General features: G+C 47.4%; 1 protein-coding gene across 1 annotated transcript; it reads left to right on the top strand.

Annotated features, from left to right (window-relative positions):
• The first annotated feature begins 3,134 nt into the window (after positions 1-3,134).
• On the top strand, positions 3,135-20,673 carry Ankrd34b (ankyrin repeat domain 34B). The gene is made up of 5 exons (XM_005356503.3): positions 3,135-3,608; positions 4,486-4,631; positions 6,191-6,273; positions 11,488-11,546; positions 17,187-20,673. The coding sequence occupies exon 5, from the start codon at positions 17,210-17,212 to the stop codon at positions 18,731-18,733; it is 1,524 nt and encodes a 507-aa protein (XP_005356560.1). The 5' UTR covers positions 3,135-3,608; positions 4,486-4,631; positions 6,191-6,273; positions 11,488-11,546; positions 17,187-17,209; the 3' UTR covers positions 18,734-20,673.
• Positions 20,674-21,705: the final 1,032 nt, after the last annotated feature.

Here is a 21,705-nt window from a genome sequence, read left to right as displayed (position 1 = left end):
AGATCCTCCTGCCTCTGCCTCCCGAGTGCTGGGATCTTCTAGCACTTTTCCTCCATTTAGTTTTTGCTTGTTTGGTTTCGGGGTTTGGTTCCGCTATGAGAGACAGTCTTGCTGTGCAGCCCAGGCTGCCCACAAACCTGTGGTAGTCCTTTTATCAGCAGACCAAAATTCCCAATTTCCCTCTAGAAGACAAAAGCAGATTGCGAGGTTTATGATAAAGATGCTCATCGAAGCCAAGCATCTACCTTTACCTTCAGTGTAGGATGGAGGGTATGTACCTTCAAGAAGTTTTGTAGCCCCTGCCCTGTTCTGCTTCCTCTGCTCTCCCTTCTTCGGGTCGGGGGGGGGGGAGCCTCCTTACCAGGTTCCGTGGCTCAAAGATCATTGGAAAGAGTCACAAAGCTCTTCCTGTTCCTGGTTTTCCTCCTAAGTGTACCTTGGAGCCAAGATGGTCTTGCTGGCAAAATATGGTATAACATCCAACCTGTCTCCTCTCATATATGGTTGCTGGACTAAGATGGGTTTAATCTAGGAACTTAAGCTGTGTGTCCTGGAACCGCTTTGGGGACCAGCCTTACAGAGGTCACCCCTTCTTGTCCTTGCCTCCCTTTGGCTCCTGTGGTAAGTCAGTCCTCATGATTCCTCTATGAGCCCTGAGACAGATAAGTCCCAAGAGCTGGAGAATGAGAAGGGACACAGTCTGGTTCAGGGACACTTTCCTTTGACCACAGGGCCTTGCCACTGAAAAGCACTTTTCAGGGTTCTGGACTCTGGGAAGTCCAAAGGCTCGGCATCTGGACAGAGCTGCTCTTGTGGTTTCAGATGGTTCTGCTGCAGCATCCTTGGGAGAGAATGAACACTGCTCTTCACATAGTGGAGAGTGCAGAGACACCAACCTACCCCCTCGGGCCATTTCTCCAGGGCTGTATCGCACCAGAAGGGCCACGTTCTCAGGACTCATCGCCTCCTCAACGCCATCTATAAACAGCACCACATTGCATGTGCATTTCAACCTCTCACTGAGAGGAGCACATCCAGACCACAGCATCCCATACAGCAGATAAAGCCGGCCCACCTTCTCTAACCTTTCGCTCAGCATAGGTGTTTCTAGCCTAAAGCATCCTGAGCTCTCGTTCTGTGAGCTCCTTGGGGTAGCGACCAGAAATGAGTTTCCACCCTCCTGTCTTCTGACCTGGCACAGCACCGGGTCCACGGGAAAATCCTCCATGTTTCCTTATCCCCACCTCCCAGCCATCTCTTGTCTCCAGCAAACACCTTCCAATGCTTCAGTGGTGGGTGTAGCAAGCCAGATGATAGCCTGCCAAAGAAGTTCACAGCCTCATTCCTGGAACCCATGAATATGTTACGTTCTGCGGGGAGAGGAACTTTGTAGGTGTGATTAAATTATGAATCTCGAGATGGCAGATTATCCAAGTGAGCTTAGGGCAATTACGAAGCTAATTACCAAGAGCGAGGCAGGAAAGTCAGAGGTGAGAAGGATGCAGAGGGTTCAGGGGAGAAAAAGACAAGACAGAGCAGGGGAGTGAGGGGAAAGAAAGGAAAGAGGAAGAGAGATGACACAGAGGGACAGAGATGGACAGACAGACAGACAGACACACACACACACGAGGGGGGGGGGGAGATCCGAACATGATATGGAGGAAGAGACTACTAACCAAGGAATCCTTTGAAAGTCACAAGAGGTGGGAAAACAGATTTTTTTTCCCCCACAGCCATCCAGAACCAGCACAGCCCCACAACTGCTGATTTTAGTCATGTTAAAGCCAAGTCTGGACTTCTGACTGCCAGATCTGTAAGCAAGTAAATAGATCGGCACTATTTTAAGATACCATGTGCTTTGGTTGTGATAATAATCGATAAGGAACTAATAATGTGGGAGTGAAATTGGATCAACTTTGAAGACTGGCAATATCCACAGAAGCTGAACACATGCCAGCTCCATGAGTCATGACTCCACTTCCAGCTACGCCCCCCACAGAAATGTGTATACAGGTGGGCAGGAGATAGCACCTGCTGGGTTCATAGCAGCATCTTTGAACTTTCCCAAGCCCGAGAATAGCTCAGATGTCTAACAGGAGCAGAATAAATCAAGATATACAGACACAATGGGATACCACACTTCTAAGAGAGTGAGAAAACCACAGCTGTGCATTGTATATGGTCTGAAACGTAACACCAAGGGGGGAAAGCCAGGCAAACAGGACGTATTCTCTATGGTGTTAGAAAACACACAAAGAGCAAAGCAACTCTTTTCATGGTAATGTGTTCTGTTTTTTGACCTGCATGATGCTTCTGTTCATGTGGAATCACTGGACTTGTGGTCTATAACTTTTAGTATATGTGCTATATATACATAAGTAAAAATGAAGAGAGAGAGAGAGAGAGAGAGAGAGAGAGAGAGAGAGAGAGAGAGAGAAATGGGAGATAACCTATGCCTTTAAACTTTTATGAAGTTTGTTGTGTTCTTTCTGGGGCTGTCCAGATGAATGTGTGACAGGGAAGAGTGAGCCACCCCAGGCAATCCACATTCTTAGACCATACCTCTGATGCAACTTGTCCTTGAGTGTGCGCCAAGTGCTCAGTCAAAGGACCAGTTTTACCTGAATTTTGTTTAAATAAAGAATATCTATCTAGGGGTATATTATTTTTCCCTTTGGGGGAACTCACATCTTCTGTCTCTGGTCTCCTTCTCAGCGCTAAAATAGCAGAGGAGACCATCAGCCTGGCTCCAGAAAACTCTTTGATTAACATTACCTGGTCAAAAAAGATCTATCTTTTCCTCCACTGGCTGCTTCAAGATATATGAAGAGCTGAAACCTTTTCATCTACTTAATTTCCCTTTTTCTTGATATTTCTGTGGAGTTGAATACCTCAATTTTATTTTTGCAAAATTTTGTTAGCTGTTCTATTAAGCCTTAATTAGAGTATAATGAGGTCATAAATTCATAAAAATAAAAACAAGACGGTTGCTCCCACAAACAGCCTTGAAGTGAGTCTCTGATTTTACCTTGAAGTGGGGGAAGAGAGTGAGGAAAGGGACCCGCGAAAGCTGAATCTCAGACCCACAAAATGGATATGAGATGGAAGGGAACGTGGACGAAGACCCGGACCAGAGGCACCCAGGGGTCATCTTCATTGGTCCACGCTGTGCCCCTTTGCTCTCCCACCAGTCGCTGCAGTCAAAGCTCCGTTGCCTGGAGGGGGGACGGGGCGGGGCTTAGGTGCGAAGGCGGGGCTTCGGAGAGCGTCTTTGGGCCCCCGAGGCCAGTGCTGGCCCGCCGCCCCCACCTGCAGCGCGGTGGAGCGCGGGCGCGTCACTCCCAGCGGAAGCGCCAGCCCCGCGTCTGGCGAGGTGCGCGCCTCGCGGCTCCCGTTCCAGAGCTTCGTGGCCCGCCTATGTCTGCAGAGCAGGGGCGGGGGCCCGGGGACGGGGGCCCGGGGCCACGGACTGGGGACTGAGATCGAAGTCCTGGGACTGAGATACTGCGGAATCGTAGACAGTCACCCGGTTCAGCTCAGACGGCGTTTCGGGGTGGGAGCAGATCGAGAAGGTGAAGGACCACTGCGGATCCGACAGCGCGTCCCAGGTCAGTCCGTCCGCTGCACTTGGGGAAACTTTGGGATGCGGTGACGACTGCGAGAAGAGGGCACTGAGGGTTGCGAGGCCGCATGGCCCCGGTGCACCCTGCGAACCGGTACCTGCTACGCATTTGACACCGCAGCTGCTGGAGCGGGGACCGAGACCCTGCTGCCGAGAACCACTGCGGGCCACCGGGGGCTAGCGGGCTTCGGGGGCCTTCCGGGAGCCTCCGGCTTGCCCGCGCCCTGCCGCGCGCCTCCGGGTCCCCGCGGGTCCCCAGCTCCCTTTGGCGGCTCGCGCCCAGACCCCGCGGGGCTGCGGATTCCGCCTTCTCCCGGCCTCGGGGTGCTGGCGGAGTGGCCCGGGGCCCAGGGCTGCGGGGTGACGGCCCCGGGGCTGGAGCGGCGCGCGCTCGGCCAGTGGAGCGCGCGGGTCGCGGGGTCCAGCTGGAGCGCGTGGCCGCAGGTGCCCGTGGCCGCTGGGCAGAGGTGCCGAGCGCGGGCTGGGGCCGCGGAGCCGATTGCAACCTCAGGCTACAGAAACCAGGGTCGCTGGGTGGGCAGTCCTGTCCCGGCGGCTCCCCGAGCGTGCACATCCTTGGCACCCGGCATCCAGACCCCCTCAGCGGGAGGCGGGCTACAGAACGGCGGTGCCCGGGAGGAGGACCAGTGCTGCCCGCTCTGACACGCCATCCCCCCAGCGAGGGCGGGGTGCTAGGCTTGCGGGCTGCACGGGGACCACTGCCCAGGACCTCCTGGCACAAGCCCTTTTCGTGGACAACCGCCTGCCCTGGCTTGGAGTGGAGGCGACGAAATGAGCACCCCGCCCCCATTCGCGCCCCAGCGCTGTCGCCCCAGTCACCTTCCTTTGCCCTTCTCCTACAGCACCTTGGACTTGCTCCTTCCTGAACTGGGGAAAATCTGAGGAAACCAAGCAGGGACCTTGGAGACGCCGCCTGCATTCTCAGCAGCCTGGAAATCCAGTCACCTTGGTACCTCCTCGCTGCTTCCCAGACACTTCGGAGGGGCAGGTTTGCCATTTCTATCCCCATCCCTGTCCCATCCCCCGTCTGTCTCTGCTGAGGAAGGGAATCTTCTGAGAGAAGTTGGGATTTAGGTACCCTGTAACCTAGCCCCAGAGCCCAAGGGGCAGCTCATAGGTAACTAAATGCCATCCTAGCTTTGTAGCTTTGTGAGGGAAACAAACCTTATCTACTAACTCCTTCCCTTGGGCAGTTTTGAATATTTCTTAGAAGACTGGAGACCCAAGGAAGCCGACTTTACTGGCCAATTATTGCACCCTTAGCTTGGCTCTGACTCTCTCCTTCTGGGAAGAGACACATTCTGCTTATGACCTCTGGCTGGCCTCAGTCCAATCGCGGCCTGGCCTTGGGCTCCCATCAGGACTGTGGTTTTAAAGACCTGATTGAAAGGAAAGGCTGCAAACCTCCAGCCATAATTGGCTCAAACTCTGGGTTGTACTCTTCCCTGGGACCTGCGGGCTCCCTAATCCCGCTCTGGGCTGTGGCAGCACCTCTGCCCTTCAAGCCAGCAAGAAAATCGGCTGTCAAACCACTTGGGGATGATGATGGAGGCGTCCCCTGTGTGAGCAGGTGCGGGATCTGGAAGCAATCAGGAAACAAACAGGAATGAGGAATCTTTTTTAAAAGGCCGCATGATTCTGGGACTAAGAAAAGATGGAGACGTACCGGGGTATGATACTTGGCCTCTCCTTGTCAGGTCCCACCAGCCCAGGACCTGTACTGGGTGATGCATGTTCAGAACCTAGCACCTACTGAACTCCTGAGCAGTAAATGCATTCTGAATGTTAAACTCCTCACAATCACCTACTAAGTGTAATGTAGATGTTGACCCCCCCCCCACACACACACACCTTAGGAATGATACCCCGCCTCCTCTTCCACATCAGGGCAGGAACTAGGACAATGGAAAGGATCATTTTGAGCTTTGGAGACATATGCCCATTTTACAGCGCCATAGCCAGACTACTGTTTAATAAGAGAGCGCACAAAGGCAAATCACTGTCCTGTCCAAATGAATAGAGAGCTGGGGATGGTGGGAGGACACGAGCAACAGGAAAATTCATCTCTATGATGTCTTTCCAAGCATGCCAGTCTTTTGGCACTGCCATGTTGGGTACCACACAAATCAGGTACCCCAAACTAGGCCCTGCCTTGGGAAGTCTGTCATCTAAGAGGCAGGGAGATACTGAGATACAGTACCCAGAAGCTAATATTTAACTCAGGCGGGCAGGTACTAGGAATGACCTTGGGAGGGTGCGCTCACAGATCGTGGTCTGAACCGGACGAGCACGGGGGGGGGGGGGGGGCACCAACTCTAGCAGACCTTGTGTGGTGGGCTTGCCTGCAAATGGACTTCAGCTAGGTTGCTGTGCGTGGGATCCCTTCCAGACTCATTTACAAACTCGTAGTCAGTGAAATGTGATAAACCGAACACTGGAGGGATTTCTAAACAAGGAATTAAAGAACTCGACTCCAAATGGAAGAGATTCGGGCAACAAATCGTCAGTGTTTATGTGCCTCTGAATAGCTCTGATTTCCTTCGGTAGGAGCTGACAGCTGGCTGACAGAAAGCTCGCCCAGGGAGAGAGGAGACAAAAATCAAGTGTGGAATTAGGAATAATGTTTTCAGGTAACTTTCTATTTCCATTCGGAGTGGGTGTCTGGGAGGGTGAGTGTAGTTCTGCTTTGAATTGCTCCCTTTATCCACAGATATTTTTTCCAAGGGCGCCAGACTCTAAGATGCCAGGCTTCGCTTCTCTCTTCTAGTTTCCTATTAGCAGGGCAGTGAGCTGAGGATCCCAGCATTGAGCCTGAAAATGCCCTTTATTCTCACTGTCTGCTGTCTCCATTAGCTGTGGTCTTTCTGATTTGCTCAGAGGGTTCATCGTTGGTTTCCTGCCCCAGAAACTGCTTGTAGGCTGCTCGAGGTGGGGGCAGCATCTGGAAGTCCAGGGGCTCTGTCCCCACCTTTTGTTTTTTGTCCTTTGCCTCATTGCCACTTAGTGTGGTGCCTGGGACTACGGGGACCTATATAGTTTGAGGGTCATGTGTACCAGTCACATGACAGCATTTACCATTCTGCCAGCTCTCCTCTCTTTGCAAAGCTTATTTCAAAATTTTCATTTGATAATACCTTTCTTCCTGTTGCCTTTATTCTTGGAAGTATATGCCTTTTAGCCTTAAAAAAAAAGGTAAATAAATTTTGAGTGGAAGTTTACCAGTAGAGAAAGGTAGTGAAACAATACACCAAGCATACAGTGATGGTTCTAACTAAAGTTAAAGACTTCTAGTTAGCTGTTTGGATGCTCAACTTCCTAGACTTGGATGGAGGGGGGAGGACCTTGGACTTCCACAGGCAGGGAACCCTGACTGCTCTTTGGACTAGAGAGGGAGGAGGAAGGGGGGGGGGGAGGGGGGAGGGAGGAGGGGGAGGGAAATGAGAGGAGGGGAGGAGGTGGAAATTTTATTTTTAAGTAAAAATAATAATAAAAAAAGACTTCTAGTTAGAACAAGGAATTGGGATGGAGCAATGACCCAACAGTTAAAAACTGCTCTTCCAAAGGACCCAGATTTAATCCCCAGAACCCACATGACCCCTTACAATAACCTATAACTCTAGTCCCAGAGGATCTGATGCCCTTTTCTGGCACCTGAGAGAACCAACATAGACATGCAGGCAGGCAAGCATTCATACACATAAAGTAAAAGTTAAAAAAGAAATAAAATAGAGAAGGGTTTTACACAACTATTTCATAATTAAGACCTTCTAATAATGTAGGAACCTATGTGGAAAATCTAGCAAGTTCCTACTAGATTCCACTCAGTCCGATGAAACATTACTGACATAGTAAAAAGGTCATTTCCAATAGTCCAATAGACTTGCTTCATTTATCAAGCACTGTCTGTTTTGTGGCATGTGTGCATGGTGTGTGTGTGTGCACATACATGGGTGCACACTGCCCGTGTGTGCCCACATGCAGGTGTACAGGTACATGTCCATGTGTGCATGGTGCGTGTGCATACATGAGTGCACACTGCCCGTGTGTGCCCGTGTGCAGGTGTACAGGTGCATGTGTGCCTCTGCGTGTGTGTGCATGGTGTGTGTGTGTGCATACCTGGTGCACACTGCTCATGTGTGCCCGTGTGCAGGTGTACAGGTGCATGTGTACCTCTGTGTGTGTGCATACTTGGGTGCACACACCCATGTGTAGGTGTACAGGTGCATGTTGTACCTCTGTGTGTGTGCATGGTGTATGTGTGTATACATGGGTTCATACTTGTTGTAAAGAAGGCCACTTGTTGATCCCTGGCTGCTCAGTCCCAGAATAATTACACAGAAACTATATTAATTAAATCACTGTTTGGCCCATTAGTTCTAGCTTCTTTTTGGCTAATTCTTACATATTAATTTAACTCATCTCCATTAATCTGTGTATTGCCATGTGGCTGTGGCTTATCGGGAAAAGTTTTGGAATTTATCTCCAGTGGAGCTACATGGCTTCTCTCTGACTCCGCCCTTCTTTCTCCCAGCATTCAGCTTAGTTTTCCCTGCCTAGCTCTGTTCCCTTATAGGCCCAAAGCAGTTCCTTTATTAACCAATGATATTCACAGCATACAAAGGAGAATCCCACATCACACACTACTCATGTGTGAACATGTGCATGTACACCTGTGTGTGTGCATGGTGTCTGTGCGTGCATACATGGGTTTACCCTGCTCATGTGTGAACATGCGCAGGTGTACATAGGTATGTATACCTGTGTGTGCATGGTGTGTGTGTGTGCGCGCGTGTGCACGTGTGAGCACGCACATGGTGGCCAGAAGTTGAGGATAGATGGTGTCTTCCTCAGCTGCTCTCTTCTTTTTTTTTTTTTTTTAAATCAAGGCTTTCACTGAACTTAGAGCTCACTGATTCAGCTAGTCTGGTTACACAGTGTGCTCTGGGGTCTCCTGTCTTCACTTTCCACAGGTTGGGATTACAGGCCGGCTACCATATCCATCCTACATTATGTGGGTGCTGGGGACCTGAACTCTAGTCCTCCTGCTTGCATGGCGAGTGCTGTATGGATGAACACATCTCCCTAACAGGGAACTCAACACCAGGTGGGCTAGTCTACTGGTCAGTGAGGCCCAGGGATGCATCTACTTCTGCTTCTCAAGTGCTGGGGTAACAGGCATGCACCCCCCATGTCCATATTTCTTTGAGCTTCAGTTCTGGACGTCAAACTCAGTTCCTCAGGCTCTCAGCACAAGTGCTTTATCCTCCAATCCATCCTCCCATTTCTTGTCATTTTAAAAGACTTTGGATTTGGAATATGACAAAAAGAGGTTAAATCTGAGATAAACTTCTTAAAAAGAAGAATGAATCAAGTAGAACGTGAAGCAGAAGAAACTCCTTCTAGTGCTGCCTCTTGATTTCATGTCCACACTGCAAAAATATTATAAGGTTGTCATTCCAGCCAGCTCCCAAATAACAACACGGAGGGACTTCGTATTAATTATGAAATCTCGGCCTTAGCTTAGGCTTGTTCCTAACTAGTTCTTGCAACTTCAGTGAACCCATTTCTATTAATCTATGTGCTGCCACACGACTCATGGCTTTCACCTCTCCCCCTGCATCCTGCTCCCTTTGCATCGGGCTCATACCCTGCCTTTCTTCCTCTCTGTCCCCACAGTCCCACCTAACCTCTTCCTGCCTAGCTAATGGCCATGCAGCTCTTTAGTAAACCAATCACAGCGATACATCTTCACACAGTATAAAGGATTATTCTGCAACAGCAGATGATGAAGCCAACATTCCAACAGGCCAAGGCTTGCCTGGACATACAGCTAACAGGGAAGTTTGGATCAAATTCTGCATCTGTCTGTTCTGAATCTGCACTGAACTGTGACTTGCATGGAAGACACACTGTGTCAAGAAAGTAGAATAGCAAAGGGGCTGACTGTCCTCATGGTGTTGGCCCTGGGTTCTCAGGGTGGGGCTTCCTCCCACAGGAGGAAAGATCATTTTAGGCAAGAAAAGTGGTCTTCATCAGTCACTCTGTGAAAAGCAAATCAGATTCAAATGTCAGGATTTGTGGTCAACAGATCGATCTGGCAAGATGAAAGAACTCCCTGAAAGAGGGTAAAGGCCTAAAGACAGGGCTGCCCAAGTGAAGCACTGACCACAGAATCAGGTGCCGGAAGCCTAGTCATAACCTCTGGGGGATGAAGTACCCGACGATCTTCTACAAAAGCTGAAGTTTTAACAGTAACAGAATGGCCCCACTATTAAAATGTGAGCAAACTCAGAAGCCATTAGAGCACATGGAAGGACAGACCCATGGTGTAAACACTCTGGAGACTGAAGCAGAGGATTGCCAGAGCCCAGGGATTCAGGCCAATCTGAACAGCCTAGCCTAGCATAAGGTCCAGGGCTGGGGAGCTAGCTCAGTCAACTAAGACAGAAGCAAAGGATTGCTGGAGCCCAGGGATTCAGGTAGATCTGAACAGCCTAGCATAAGGTTCAGGGCTGGGGAGCTGGCTCAGTCAGTTAAGACTGAGCAGAGGATTGCCGGAACCCAGGTATTCAGGCCAGTCTGAACAGCCTAGCATAAGGTCCAGGGCTGGGGAGCTGGCTCAGTCAGTTAAGACTGAGCAGAGGATTGCCGGAACCCAGGTATTCAGGCCAGTCTGAACAGCCTAGCATAAGGTCCAGGGCTGGGGAGCTGGCTCAGTCAGTTAAGCACTTGCCATGCAAATGTGAGGACCTGAGTTTTTGTCTCCGGCATCCATGTAAATGGTGCATACTTGTGCACTCAGCACTGGGGAAGCAGAGTCAGCCAGACCCACAGACTGCCTAGCCAGCCAAAGAGCCTTATCTGAGACCCCTGGGTCCTGGTGACAGACCTTATCTCAAATAGCAAGGCGTGGAGCTCCTGAAAGACACTGGAGAGTGACTTGGGCTGCACACAGGCATGCCCCACCACCAGTGAGCATGCCTCCATCCACACATAACGATGATGTAAACGCAGAGTTCGTTCCAGTGGGAAGTAAACCGCCTGGACTCCTTTCTGCTTAATAATTCTCTAGGCCTCCGGAGAGAAGGCTTGGCATCATCTGCATAACAGATACAGGAGGCAGCCATTTGGTAGTCAGCTCCCCTGCAGCTCACCACACCCCCATTTCTGTAGGATGGAGAAGAGGCTGCTGCCCCTCTCGGATATCCCCACCTCCAGTTTGTTACGGCTTCCTCTCTTAGAGCCTCCTGCTAAGTGCTTAGGGTTAGTGTTGTAGAGAAGGGCTTTACATGAGGGGTGTGTGTGTGAGTGTGTATGTGTGTGTGTGCATAAGTAAAGCCTTTCCATATTTCCACACTTAAAGGTTCTGAAGAATGAGAACAACCAGATAAGAGTCCAAATTCTAGAAACTATAGGAAAGTGTAATATTGATAGTCTGAGCCAAGGCATGGTGGTACACATCTCAAATCTCAGCACTCGAGTTCGAGGTCCAGCCTGGTCTCTATAGTGTACATAGTGAGTTCCAGGACAGCCAAAGCTACATAGTGAGACCTTGTCTGGAGAGCATCAACAACAAAGACATAATAACCTGTTCTTATTTCAGGGTCTGTTTCTCAAGCATGACTTTGGCTTTAAGGATTTTTTTTAACTTGCTTTTTTTTTTTTTTTTGTGATTGCTACTGTATCATTTCTTTGCTTGGAGTTACTAAGTGCTTTCTGTATTTGATATTATGTTCCAGTGCCTCCTATTTTCTTTGTATATTAAACCCACTTGTATATGAAAACTGCAAAGAAGTGGTTTCTTTGGTGTTCTCATGTGAACTTTCAAATGCTTATGCTTCCAGAATAGACCCACAAGTTGGGACCCACACTGCCATCTGAAGTCCTGCACTCCAAGCTTCAGGTATGTTTTGATAGTAGAGTTGCTTTTCTAGACTGTGATGATAGGGGCATTTGCTTCCCTTCGGGTTATGCACCCACTCCCTGAGTGTTTGGCTGTGCATCATGAACAATATCAAAATGGAGGCAGTTCAGTTTGGGGTATTGTCTTCTATGAGCTTATTCACGGCAACGCCAATGGAACAATGGAACACTGGGCAGCAAATACCGTTAATAATACCGTGAGAACTGAACTGTGTTGTGCAGGAAGGCCTCGTATGACCTGCCTTTGCATATGCTGATCTTTTCTGCATGCAGGCTCCTATCACACCGAGAGTGGTCCTGTGTGGAAGAGTGTGTGAAATGCACCGTTTAAAGACCAGACTGATGCCTCTAAATACCACACCTGTGCTGAGCATCACTGGGCCTTTCGGGGCCTCTGGGAAACCCTCCCAGATCACACTGTTTTCCTCACTCCACCAATAGCCTCTTTCCCTTTGGATGCTAAGTCATAGTTATCCTCTATGCTTTCGTCGCTGTCCCGTGACTTCTAAGAAGAATAACTTTAATTAGTTAGCAAGCATGACACTAGATGAACTGGGTGACAGTGGCTCTATGTGCTGGGTCTCAGAAGACAAGCTGCCTCAGGATTCATGGGTGCTTACGGGAACCCCTCTAGGCAGGGTCAGGAGTGAGTCCTAGGATCCATGGGGCATGGTCTCCAGCCTGGGCATGATGCAGCTTGGTGATTATGTGTCCAAGGGGTTTGGGGTTGCTCAGCCTTTCTCCAGCTAAGCCCACCAGGACTTGGAGCTAAAAGGAGCACAGACGCAGGACAGGAGGGGACACAGAAGCATCAGAACACAGCAAATAGAGACAAGAACGGAAGCCAAGCTGCTGTGTGCATTGGGCCTCAGCTCGCAGATGGAACATGGAGGGGTGACCACTGAGGATGTCTGCGTACATCCATCAAAGCTGGCAGGCCCTTCCAGCATTTTCTGGGAGCTTGGGGTACTTCTCTTCCATGATCTTCAGCTTTTGGATTCTATGTGTGCTATTTTTTCTTGTTTACCATTTCATCTTGGTGGATTCTATCCTTTGGGTTAATTCTTGAGAGTATGTCCCAATTCTTGCCTGGAGGTTTGGCTAAATATAGAATTTTAAGCAGAGGGTCATTTCTCCTTCGGATATTTAAAGACATTTCTGCATTGGTCTCATTGTTATTGTTGATGTACCTGAATCTAAATGCAGTGTGTGGCTTATCCCCACGCCCAAGGGCCTTTCCCTTCCCCTGCCATCAAGACTTAGATGTAGTAGTTCTTGTCAGTGCTCTGGAAGTTCACACATACATGTTATGGGTGTACACTGTTTCATTCAAAGGGCAATGCTCTGACTAGGTCTCTTTTGATTTGTTAGCTCTTTATTTCCCTCCCCCACTTCTGTTTATGATGTCACCTCTTGGTCCCCTTTTGATAGTTTCCTTGCTGATGCTGTGGAAAGAATACTCCTACGAAAAGCAAGCTGAGGGGAGAGGCTTTGTTTGGCTTCCAGTTCTAGCTCATAGTCATTGAGAGCGGTCAGGGCAGGGACTCAAGGCAGGCAGGAAGCGTGGAGGAATTGCCTGCTGGCTCCCTGTCTGGTTTGCTCACAGGTTCACGTAGGGTAGCTTTCTCCTACATCCCAAGACCAGCTTCTTAGCAATGGTGTGGTCCACAGAGAGCTGGGACCTTCTGCGTCAGTTACTAATCAAGGCATTTACCCAGAGACATGCCCACAGGCCGGACTGACCTAGGCATGTCCTAAATCAAATCTTTCTTCCCAGGCTACTCATAAGCTGACAGCTGATGCTAACTAGGACACTATTCTACCACTTTTTCTTGGTACAAATATTATTTATTTTTCTCGTTTTGTTTTTTGTTGTTTTGCTAGTTTTTATTGTTCTTTTTTCTTTCTTTTTCTGTTTTGTTTGGTTGGTTGGGTTTTTTTTTTGTTTTTGTTTTTTTTTGTTTTTTGTTTTTTTTTTTTTGCGAGATGGGGTCTCTCTGTGAGGCTGTCCCCAACCCTCCTGCTTCTCCTTCCCAAGTGCTGGGATTACAGGCAGGTGCCATGAAAGCCCAACTTTTCTCTTTTGTTTTCACATTACCATGTTTGAGATTCTTACCACAGCTGCCATCCACATTTTCTATTGCCTTTAAAAAAAATGTGTACTGGTGTTTTGTCTGCATGTATGTCTGTGTGAGGGTGTGAGGGTGTCAAATCTTGGAGCTACAGACAGTTGTTAGCTGCCATGTGGGTTCTGGGAACTGAACCCGATCCTCTGGAAGAGCAGTCAGTGCTCTTAACTACTGAGCCATCTCCCCAGCCCACTTCTATTGACTTTTGCAGCCTTCTTTCATGTTCTTTAGTGATTTCATGGTCTCCAACTATTTTTTCACAGACTTACCTCACACTTATGACATCTCTTATTTCTTCGAGGACACTGAGATTTTGAATTCTCCTGACTACTGTCTTTTCCCTCCAGTTTACCCTGGTATCTGTCTCTATTTTTTTCATGACTGAAGGGCTAGAAGGAAAGACCAGTGAGAAGCTTGAGCATAGAGGTGACGCTTGCTAACTGGGAGCCTCACTGTGGAATGCTGGCGGCATGTGAAATCCCATGGTATTGGCTCAGGCAAGTCCAGCTGTTGAATGCAGACCTGAGCAGCTTCCTCCTGAGGGGTCAGGTGCTGCCGACCATCAGCTGGTCAGGAGGGCGGGATGAACCAGCTCTTTTCAAACAGTGGTCATTAAACAGTCACTTACTTGTCTTCAGTCTAAAGACCCTGTGCTTTACCATTTTCAGAGAACAAACCTCCGGATGGCCCCAGGGTGGAAGCAGGGCTCCCATCTATCCCTGGTGGTCTGGAGCTGGAGGCACTGCCCATTGTCCGCATTTCCCAAGCTTTCTCATGCCACCATTGCTCAGGGATCTGGGTGAGGGCGGGACTGACATAGTGGCTAGGGATGGGATCTCAGAATATGTGGGAGGAAGGCTGCTGTCTGACTCGCGAAGGCTTTGCCTGGTCCCTAACATCTTTTGACCTGGCTCTCCTTATCCGGGAATCCTGGTTCTAAACTTCTCTGCTTTAAAAAAAAAATCTATGTTGTCATGAGCTAAGTTCTTAGCTTTCTCGGGCTGGCTCCTATGCTTTCGGGCTTCCATGACGTTGTTGTTTTCCTTTGTCTTCACTCTGGCTTTGTGAGTGTGTCTTTGGAAAAACTAGTTCGTTCTGGGAAGTTTCAGGAGGGAGCCAAATGGGTTGTGTGCACATTTCCACATAAGCCCTAACCCTGGCATCTGCGACAATATTTCCTCAGTTTGGGTCTGCCCCCGTAAGCAGAGTCTGGCATCACGGATAACAGCAGTTAAGGCTTTGGCATTTCCCTTCTTCCTCTGTCTACATGCAAAAATCCCCTTCTTAAAAACTTACTGTTAATTTAAACCATAATTATTCTCATTGCATGTATGATATGTGAGTAGACACAGGCATGGGGCACATGTGGAGGTCGGAGGACAACTTTCTGGAGTCGGTTCTCTCTCTCTCCCTTTATGTAGGCTCCAGGGATTGAACCCAAGTCATCAAGCTTACACGGCAAGCACTTTTACCTACTAAGCCTTCTCACTGGCCCCTTATTTTATCAATTGATTGATTGATTGGTGATGGGGTCAGAGCTAAAGCCTTTCAGCGCTTTACCACTTAACTACATTCCTAGACCACCCTGCTAAACTCTTACACAGTCTACAAAAAGAAGCTCCAGTGTCTGGTTTCTGCGAAGCCTATTTGTGTGCCTAAATTCCTACCGCTGTTTACATCTCAGGAATCTTACTGAGACCAGCCCTGTGCAGCATCTTCCACAGTCTCCATATGCAGCCCTCATGAGCTCCCCGGGATGGCTGGTGTCTCATGAACTCCCCGGGATGGGCTGGTGTCTCATGAACTCCCCGGATGGGCTGGTATCTCATGAACTCCCCGGGATGGCTGGTGTCTCATGAACTCCCTGGGATGGGCTGGTGTCTCTTGAACTCCTCGGGATGGCTGGTATCTTATGAACTCCCCGGAATGGGCTGGTGTCTCTGTGGCTCTGCCCAGTGTCTATGGGGAACTGACAGATGTCCACATTGAATTCATTTCTGTGCATGCTTACTTCATCTTGTCCCCTCCACTTTCTGCTCTCTTCCTTCTGATAAGAGACAGGTGTGTTAACCACCAGTGCTATCATCAAACAGAAATTCATGTCTTATGATCCTAATCCTCACTTGTTTATTTTTGAGACAGGGTCTCATTCTGTAGTTTCCACACTGGCTGTAAACATATTATGTAGACCAGGTTGACCTCAAACTCATGGTGATCCTCCTGCCTAAGCCTCTCAAACACCAGGATTACAAGAGTGCTCCACCATGCAGGTAGTCATAATTTACATTTAAAAATGAGCGATTGGTCAGTTTACTGTGCTAGGTTGATATTGTATAGAAATGAACAGCCATATTTGCCTAGAAATGTTCCTAGTTTTCATTTTTACAAGGATAATGCACTGTGTGAAATAGAGATAGTCTTATCTATGTGGGTTTGATTACAACAACTAATAAAATATGCTCTAAATAATGAAAAAAGCCAATGACTAGTAGAAACAACATTTTTCAAACAATTATTCAGATTATGTCTACATGTTCTACATATCACATTTCTAGAACAATCTGATCTTTGTCTCCTGCTGTGAGCACAACTGGAAGACAAATTTTCTCTCAGCTCAATATAAAGTGATCATTATTACCCCCATGATGAAATTATCTACTGAGGGATCTGAGACATTTAAATAAATTGAACATGTATTTTTAGTGTCAATAGAAAAAAATTAAATGTTTATAAAGCCCGAGTGCTCCTTTTAAAGTTTCTTTTAACTTCATTATTCTTATTTTATGTATATATGTGTATGCTAGTTTTGCCCACAAGTATGCCTGAGTACAGCTTGTCTACCTGGTGCCTGTGGGGGAGGGGCCAGGAGAAGGTATCAGACCCACTGAAACCGGTGTTACAGGTTTGAGCTACCATGTGGCTGTTGGGAATGGAATCTGGATGCTCTGAAAAGGGCAGCCAGTGCTCTTAATGACTGAGTCACCTCTCCGAACTCTTTAAAAAAATTCAAACACTTTCTTTGAGATTTACTTTTATTTAGGTGTGTGTGCATGTGTGAAGTGTGCATTGGGCTGGGGAGACATACATGGACCCATGTGCTTGGACTAGTGCAGTCACATGAGGAGACAGAGGAGGGTCTCTGCGATTCTCTCTTGGACCCTTGAGACAGGGTCTCTCACTAAACCTAAAACTCACCTTTGCAGCGGGGCTAGCTGGTCAGGGAGATCCTAGAATCTACTGTTTTCTCTGACCCCAATGCTTGAGTCACAGGGTCACGTGGCCATTCTTGGCGTCTAACTGGGGTGCTGGAGAGTCAAACTCGAGCCCTCATGCTTGCATAGTTCACTCATTGCCCTGGCCCCAGTTCGTGATTCTGCTCCGCTCCCATTAATAACACAATCCTATCTATGTCCCCTTCATACATACTTCAGAAATAGGCAAAATGAATTGGACATCGAGTCTGATTAATCTTCAACTTCTTTGATAACCAGGTATCGATCTCTGACTTTTCAAGATGGATGAAGGCACAGAAGTTTCGACTGATGGAAATTCCTTGATCAAGGCTGTGCATCAGAGCCGGCTTCGCCTCACAAGACTTTTGCTAGAAGGTGGTGCCTACATCAATGAGAGCAATGACCGTGGAGAAACGCCTTTAATGATTGCCTGTAAGACCAAACACATCGACCAGCAGAGCGTCGGTAGAGCCAAGATGGTTAAATACCTTCTAGAGAACAGTGCTGACCCGAACATCCAGGACAAATCCGGGAAAAGCGCTCTGATGCACGCATGCTTAGAAAGAGCTGGCCCGGAAGTGGTTTCCTTGCTCCTCAAGAGTGGGGCGGACCTCAGCTTGCAGGACCATTCTGGTTACTCAGCTCTGGTTTATGCTATAAACGCAGAAGACAGAGATACCCTGAAAGTCCTCCTTAGTGCTTGCCAGGCTAAAGGGAAAGAGGTCATTATCATAACGACAGCAAAGTCGCCCTCTGGGAGGCACACCACCCAGCAGTACCTCAACATGCCTCCCGCGGACATGGATGGGAGCCATCCGCCAGTCACGCCTTCAGAAATTGACATCAAAACTGCCTCGATGCCACTGTCATATTCTTCGGAGACGGACCTGACACTTTTTGGCTTTAAAGATAAGGAGTTTTCTGGAAACAGTGATAATACCTGGGACCCGGACTCTCCTCGGCGGAAGCCTGTGATGACCCCTAACGGGCCCAAGCTATCCCAGGTTGGGTCAGGCTGGATCAAGAATCCCCCATCATTAAAGCACCAGGCCCGAGTGGCCTCCTTGCAAGAGGAGCTCCAAGATATCACGCCAGAGGAGGAAATAGCTTACAAGACCAACGCGCTGGCGCTGTCCAAGCGCTTTATCACCAGACATCAGAGCATCGATGTTAAAGACACCGCACACTTGCTCAGGGCCTTTGACCAGGTCAATTCAAAGAAGACGTCATATGATGAACTAAATTACCACTCCTTGTTTCCGGAAGGAAACCAGCCATGCATGGAAATTCCCGCTGACCAGGACCCAGACCCTAACCAGACCCTCTTCGCCTCCACTTTAAGAAGTATAGTTCAAAAGCGAAACTCGGGAGCCAGTCACTACAGCTCTGATTCTCAGCTCTCAGATGGTGTTCCGCCTCCGAACGTAGAAGAAGGCAAAGCTGGAAAGAAAAAGATCTTTGCGCCATCTCCTTCCTTGCCCAAAGAATTAATGGAGACTGGCCCTCCGGGCCCCCTGAGCAGGAGGAACCACGCGGTTTTAGAAAGGCGGGGTTCTGGAGCGTTCCCCATCGATCACAGCCTCGGGCAGAGTAGACCCGGCTTTCTGCCCCCCTTAAATGTAAATCCTCACCCTCCTATCACAGACGTCGGTGTCAACAGCAAGATCTGCAGCCTGCTTTCCTGTGGCCAAAAAGCGCTGATGCCAACTGTTCCTAGTTTCCCGAAGGAATTAAAAAACAAAAAGATGTTGTTAAGACGACAGTCTCTGCAGACAGAACAAATTAAGCAGTTAGTAAATTTTTAAGAGATGGCTAGAAAACACATCATGTCCAAACGTCTGTATCAGAAAAAGATAGACTTAGAGAAGAAATCTTAACTGTATCCTTTCAAGTTTTAGCTAGTGCATCACGGCTAGGCAGATGAAAATATAGTGTATTTTGTGTTAGGTACAGTGAGCACACCATAATATATAGCTTCCGAGGAAATTCTAACAAAATGAAAGCCGTTTTTCTCAAAACCTCCAGTATTTATCGACTTTCATGTGGTCCAAGTTTTCCATTTAAACAAAAATGCTCCAAGAAAGAAAGGTACCTATGCTAGAAACGATTTTTAAAATTTCAGATTGGCTTCATGTTCTATTATGAAGCAATGTCTTCAAGTTAGTAATTTTGTCAACACTTTATGTCAACGAGGTTGTAATTTTCCGTGATGTCAAAATCACCAAAGAAACCCTGACATCAGTGAAGCTAAGCTATAAGGGAAGGGTGAACAGATTCTTTAAAATGTCGACTCAGACAGGTGAAAGTCTTACTAAAACAATGTAAACATGAAAAACTAGTTAGAAAGAGCAACCGCTGCTCATAATGGCTGCCATACCTGCATCAGAATGGCAGGCAAGGGGGCTGAGGAGACAGCGTACAGGCAGTGCAAGCTGAGGTCCTGAGTGTGGATTCCTAGAATCCACCTAACAGCTAGACCTAGTAGTGCAAGTTTGCGCAATCCCGGCGTTCTCTGCGGGGAGATGAGGGGCAGAGCCAGGGGAATCCCCAGAAGCTCATGGCTCTGATAATCTGCCTGACTTTGAGGTGGTGAGACCCTGCCTCAAACAAGGGGACAAGGGATGACCGACCCCCAAAGGTAGAGCTCTGACAGCCACGCACCCCTCCCCCACCCACACTGGCAAGGCAGGGCAGCAAGCCATATGCCAAATTCTGTTCTCTTTGCACCGTGTATTGCTTTCAAACAAACTTACCAATCATGTTATCTTATGGTATTATTCCTAGTGTGTGTGTTGTTGTTTTTTTTTTTTTTGAGTCTCTTGCCCATAGGTTTCCAACACCAAGATAATATAAAAATTAAAAAGGGTTCCCTTGATTTGCATTATTGTTTTCTTCCCAAAAGAAATGGGATTCCCCTTGACTTACATTATCCTTGTCTTTCCAAAAGCAACACCCCAAACAGGGCGGGGGTGGGGATGGGCTGCAAAACATTTGGGATTGAGCATAAATGGAAATTAAATGCTTGCTTCATTCTAAAAACAGAAAAGCTGATTAACATTAGTTTTTTAGCTAAAAGTACAAAAGCCAAGTAGAACCTTAATCATAAAACATATTACTGGGTCACTACTAAGCAGTATCTTTATTTCTGATATGTAGATATTAGACAGTCATATAAAGATATATAATGACCTTGGTGTGACATTTGGATCATCTAGTATCTTAGGGTCAATGATTAACTTTTAACAAAATACACATTATTATAAGATATTCTAAAAATGACAGTATTACCTACATGACGTCAAAGTCTGGTGTTCAAAGACTTCTTTCTTCCTTGCAGCAGTTCTGAAGCAAAGACTGACAGAAACAGAGACCCCAGGGTGTGAGTCCAGTGACATCATCCACAGCTTCAATTCCTCGCCCAACAGGTGGCATGATGCCTTTCTTGGTAATTTGATATCAGCAATTTGAAGTGTACATAAAATTATGTAATTATCTGTGGCTTTTATTTTAAAAACTAATTGCAGGTTTTTCCATTTAATGTTTTAAAGAAAATATTAATTACATTAGAAAATATTTTTATTCACAAATCAAAATTGTACTGATGTTTCTAAGTAGCTGGATTCCTTTCATGAGTTTTACTATCACAAAAAGCACTTGACCTCACACTGCAAGGACGCAGTTCAGAAGAGAATGTAAATAGGGTAATTCATTATCAAGATGCTATCAATAAAGACTTAAAATAGCATTTTGACCAAGTTTTATTTCTCCGTCAAATACTAATAGTAAACATTGCAACATGATTTCAAGAGAAATTGTGCCGCACATGTAACTTAAACAACAAAAAGATAAGAATAACATGAGAACATGGTTGACCATCATCAGAGTTTTTAACCTTCTAGCACTCCCAAGAACATTGTAAATACTCAGGCTGTGAGAGTCTGGTTCTAAAGCCATTTTATGAGGCTTTTTACTGCACTAAATGGTTTTTTTTTTTTTTGGTTTTTCGAAACAGGGTTTCTCTGTGGTTTTGGAGCCTGTCCTGGAACTAGCTCTTGTAGACCAGGCTGGTCTCGAACTCACAGAGATCCGCCTGCCTCTGCCTCCCGAGTGCTGGGATTAAAGGCGTGCGCCACCACCGCCCGGCTTACTGCACTAAATGGTTATCACTGGGAGCCCATGATGAGTTTCCTACAAGAGTCTGTGTGTGTAGTGGGGAGCAGCGGGCTATGTTCCCTGCCACCCCAGCTCCCGGCTGCCTGGCTAGCTTATGCCCTGAAATAATTACACGGAAAACTGTATTCTTTTAAATACTGCTTGGCCCATTAGCTCTAGCCTCTTACTGGCTAATTCTCACATCTTGATTAATCCATTTCTAATAATCTGTGTAGCACCACGAAGTGGTAGCTTACCAGGAAGATTCTTAACCTGCGTCTGTGTTGGAGAGGGGAATCATGGCTACTGCCTGACTCGGCTTCTTTCTCCCAGCATTCTGTTCTGTTTACTCCGCCTATCTAAATTCTACCCTATCAGAGGGCCAAGCAGTTTCTTTATTAACCAATGAAAGCAACAAATAGATACAAGACCCACCTCCATCATGTGTGTGTATGTATTGTGCGCATGTGCATGCATATACATATTTATTTTACATTTATATTTGAATTTCATGTAGAGTTGGATTTAACTTTAACTTAGAGGTCAAATAACACTTCACATACTGGCTTTACAGTTACCATTCTTAGTTCTGGGTGAGCAGATTTTCCTGGATCATAACTAATAC

Source organism: Microtus ochrogaster, chromosome 19, assembly GCF_000317375.1.
Source record: "Microtus ochrogaster isolate Prairie Vole_2 chromosome 19, MicOch1.0, whole genome shotgun sequence".
NCBI classification, from domain to species: Eukaryota; Metazoa; Chordata; class Mammalia; order Rodentia; family Cricetidae; genus Microtus; species Microtus ochrogaster.
The sequence above is the reverse complement of the archived record's forward strand: the minus strand, read 5'-3'. Positions and strand labels throughout refer to the sequence as shown.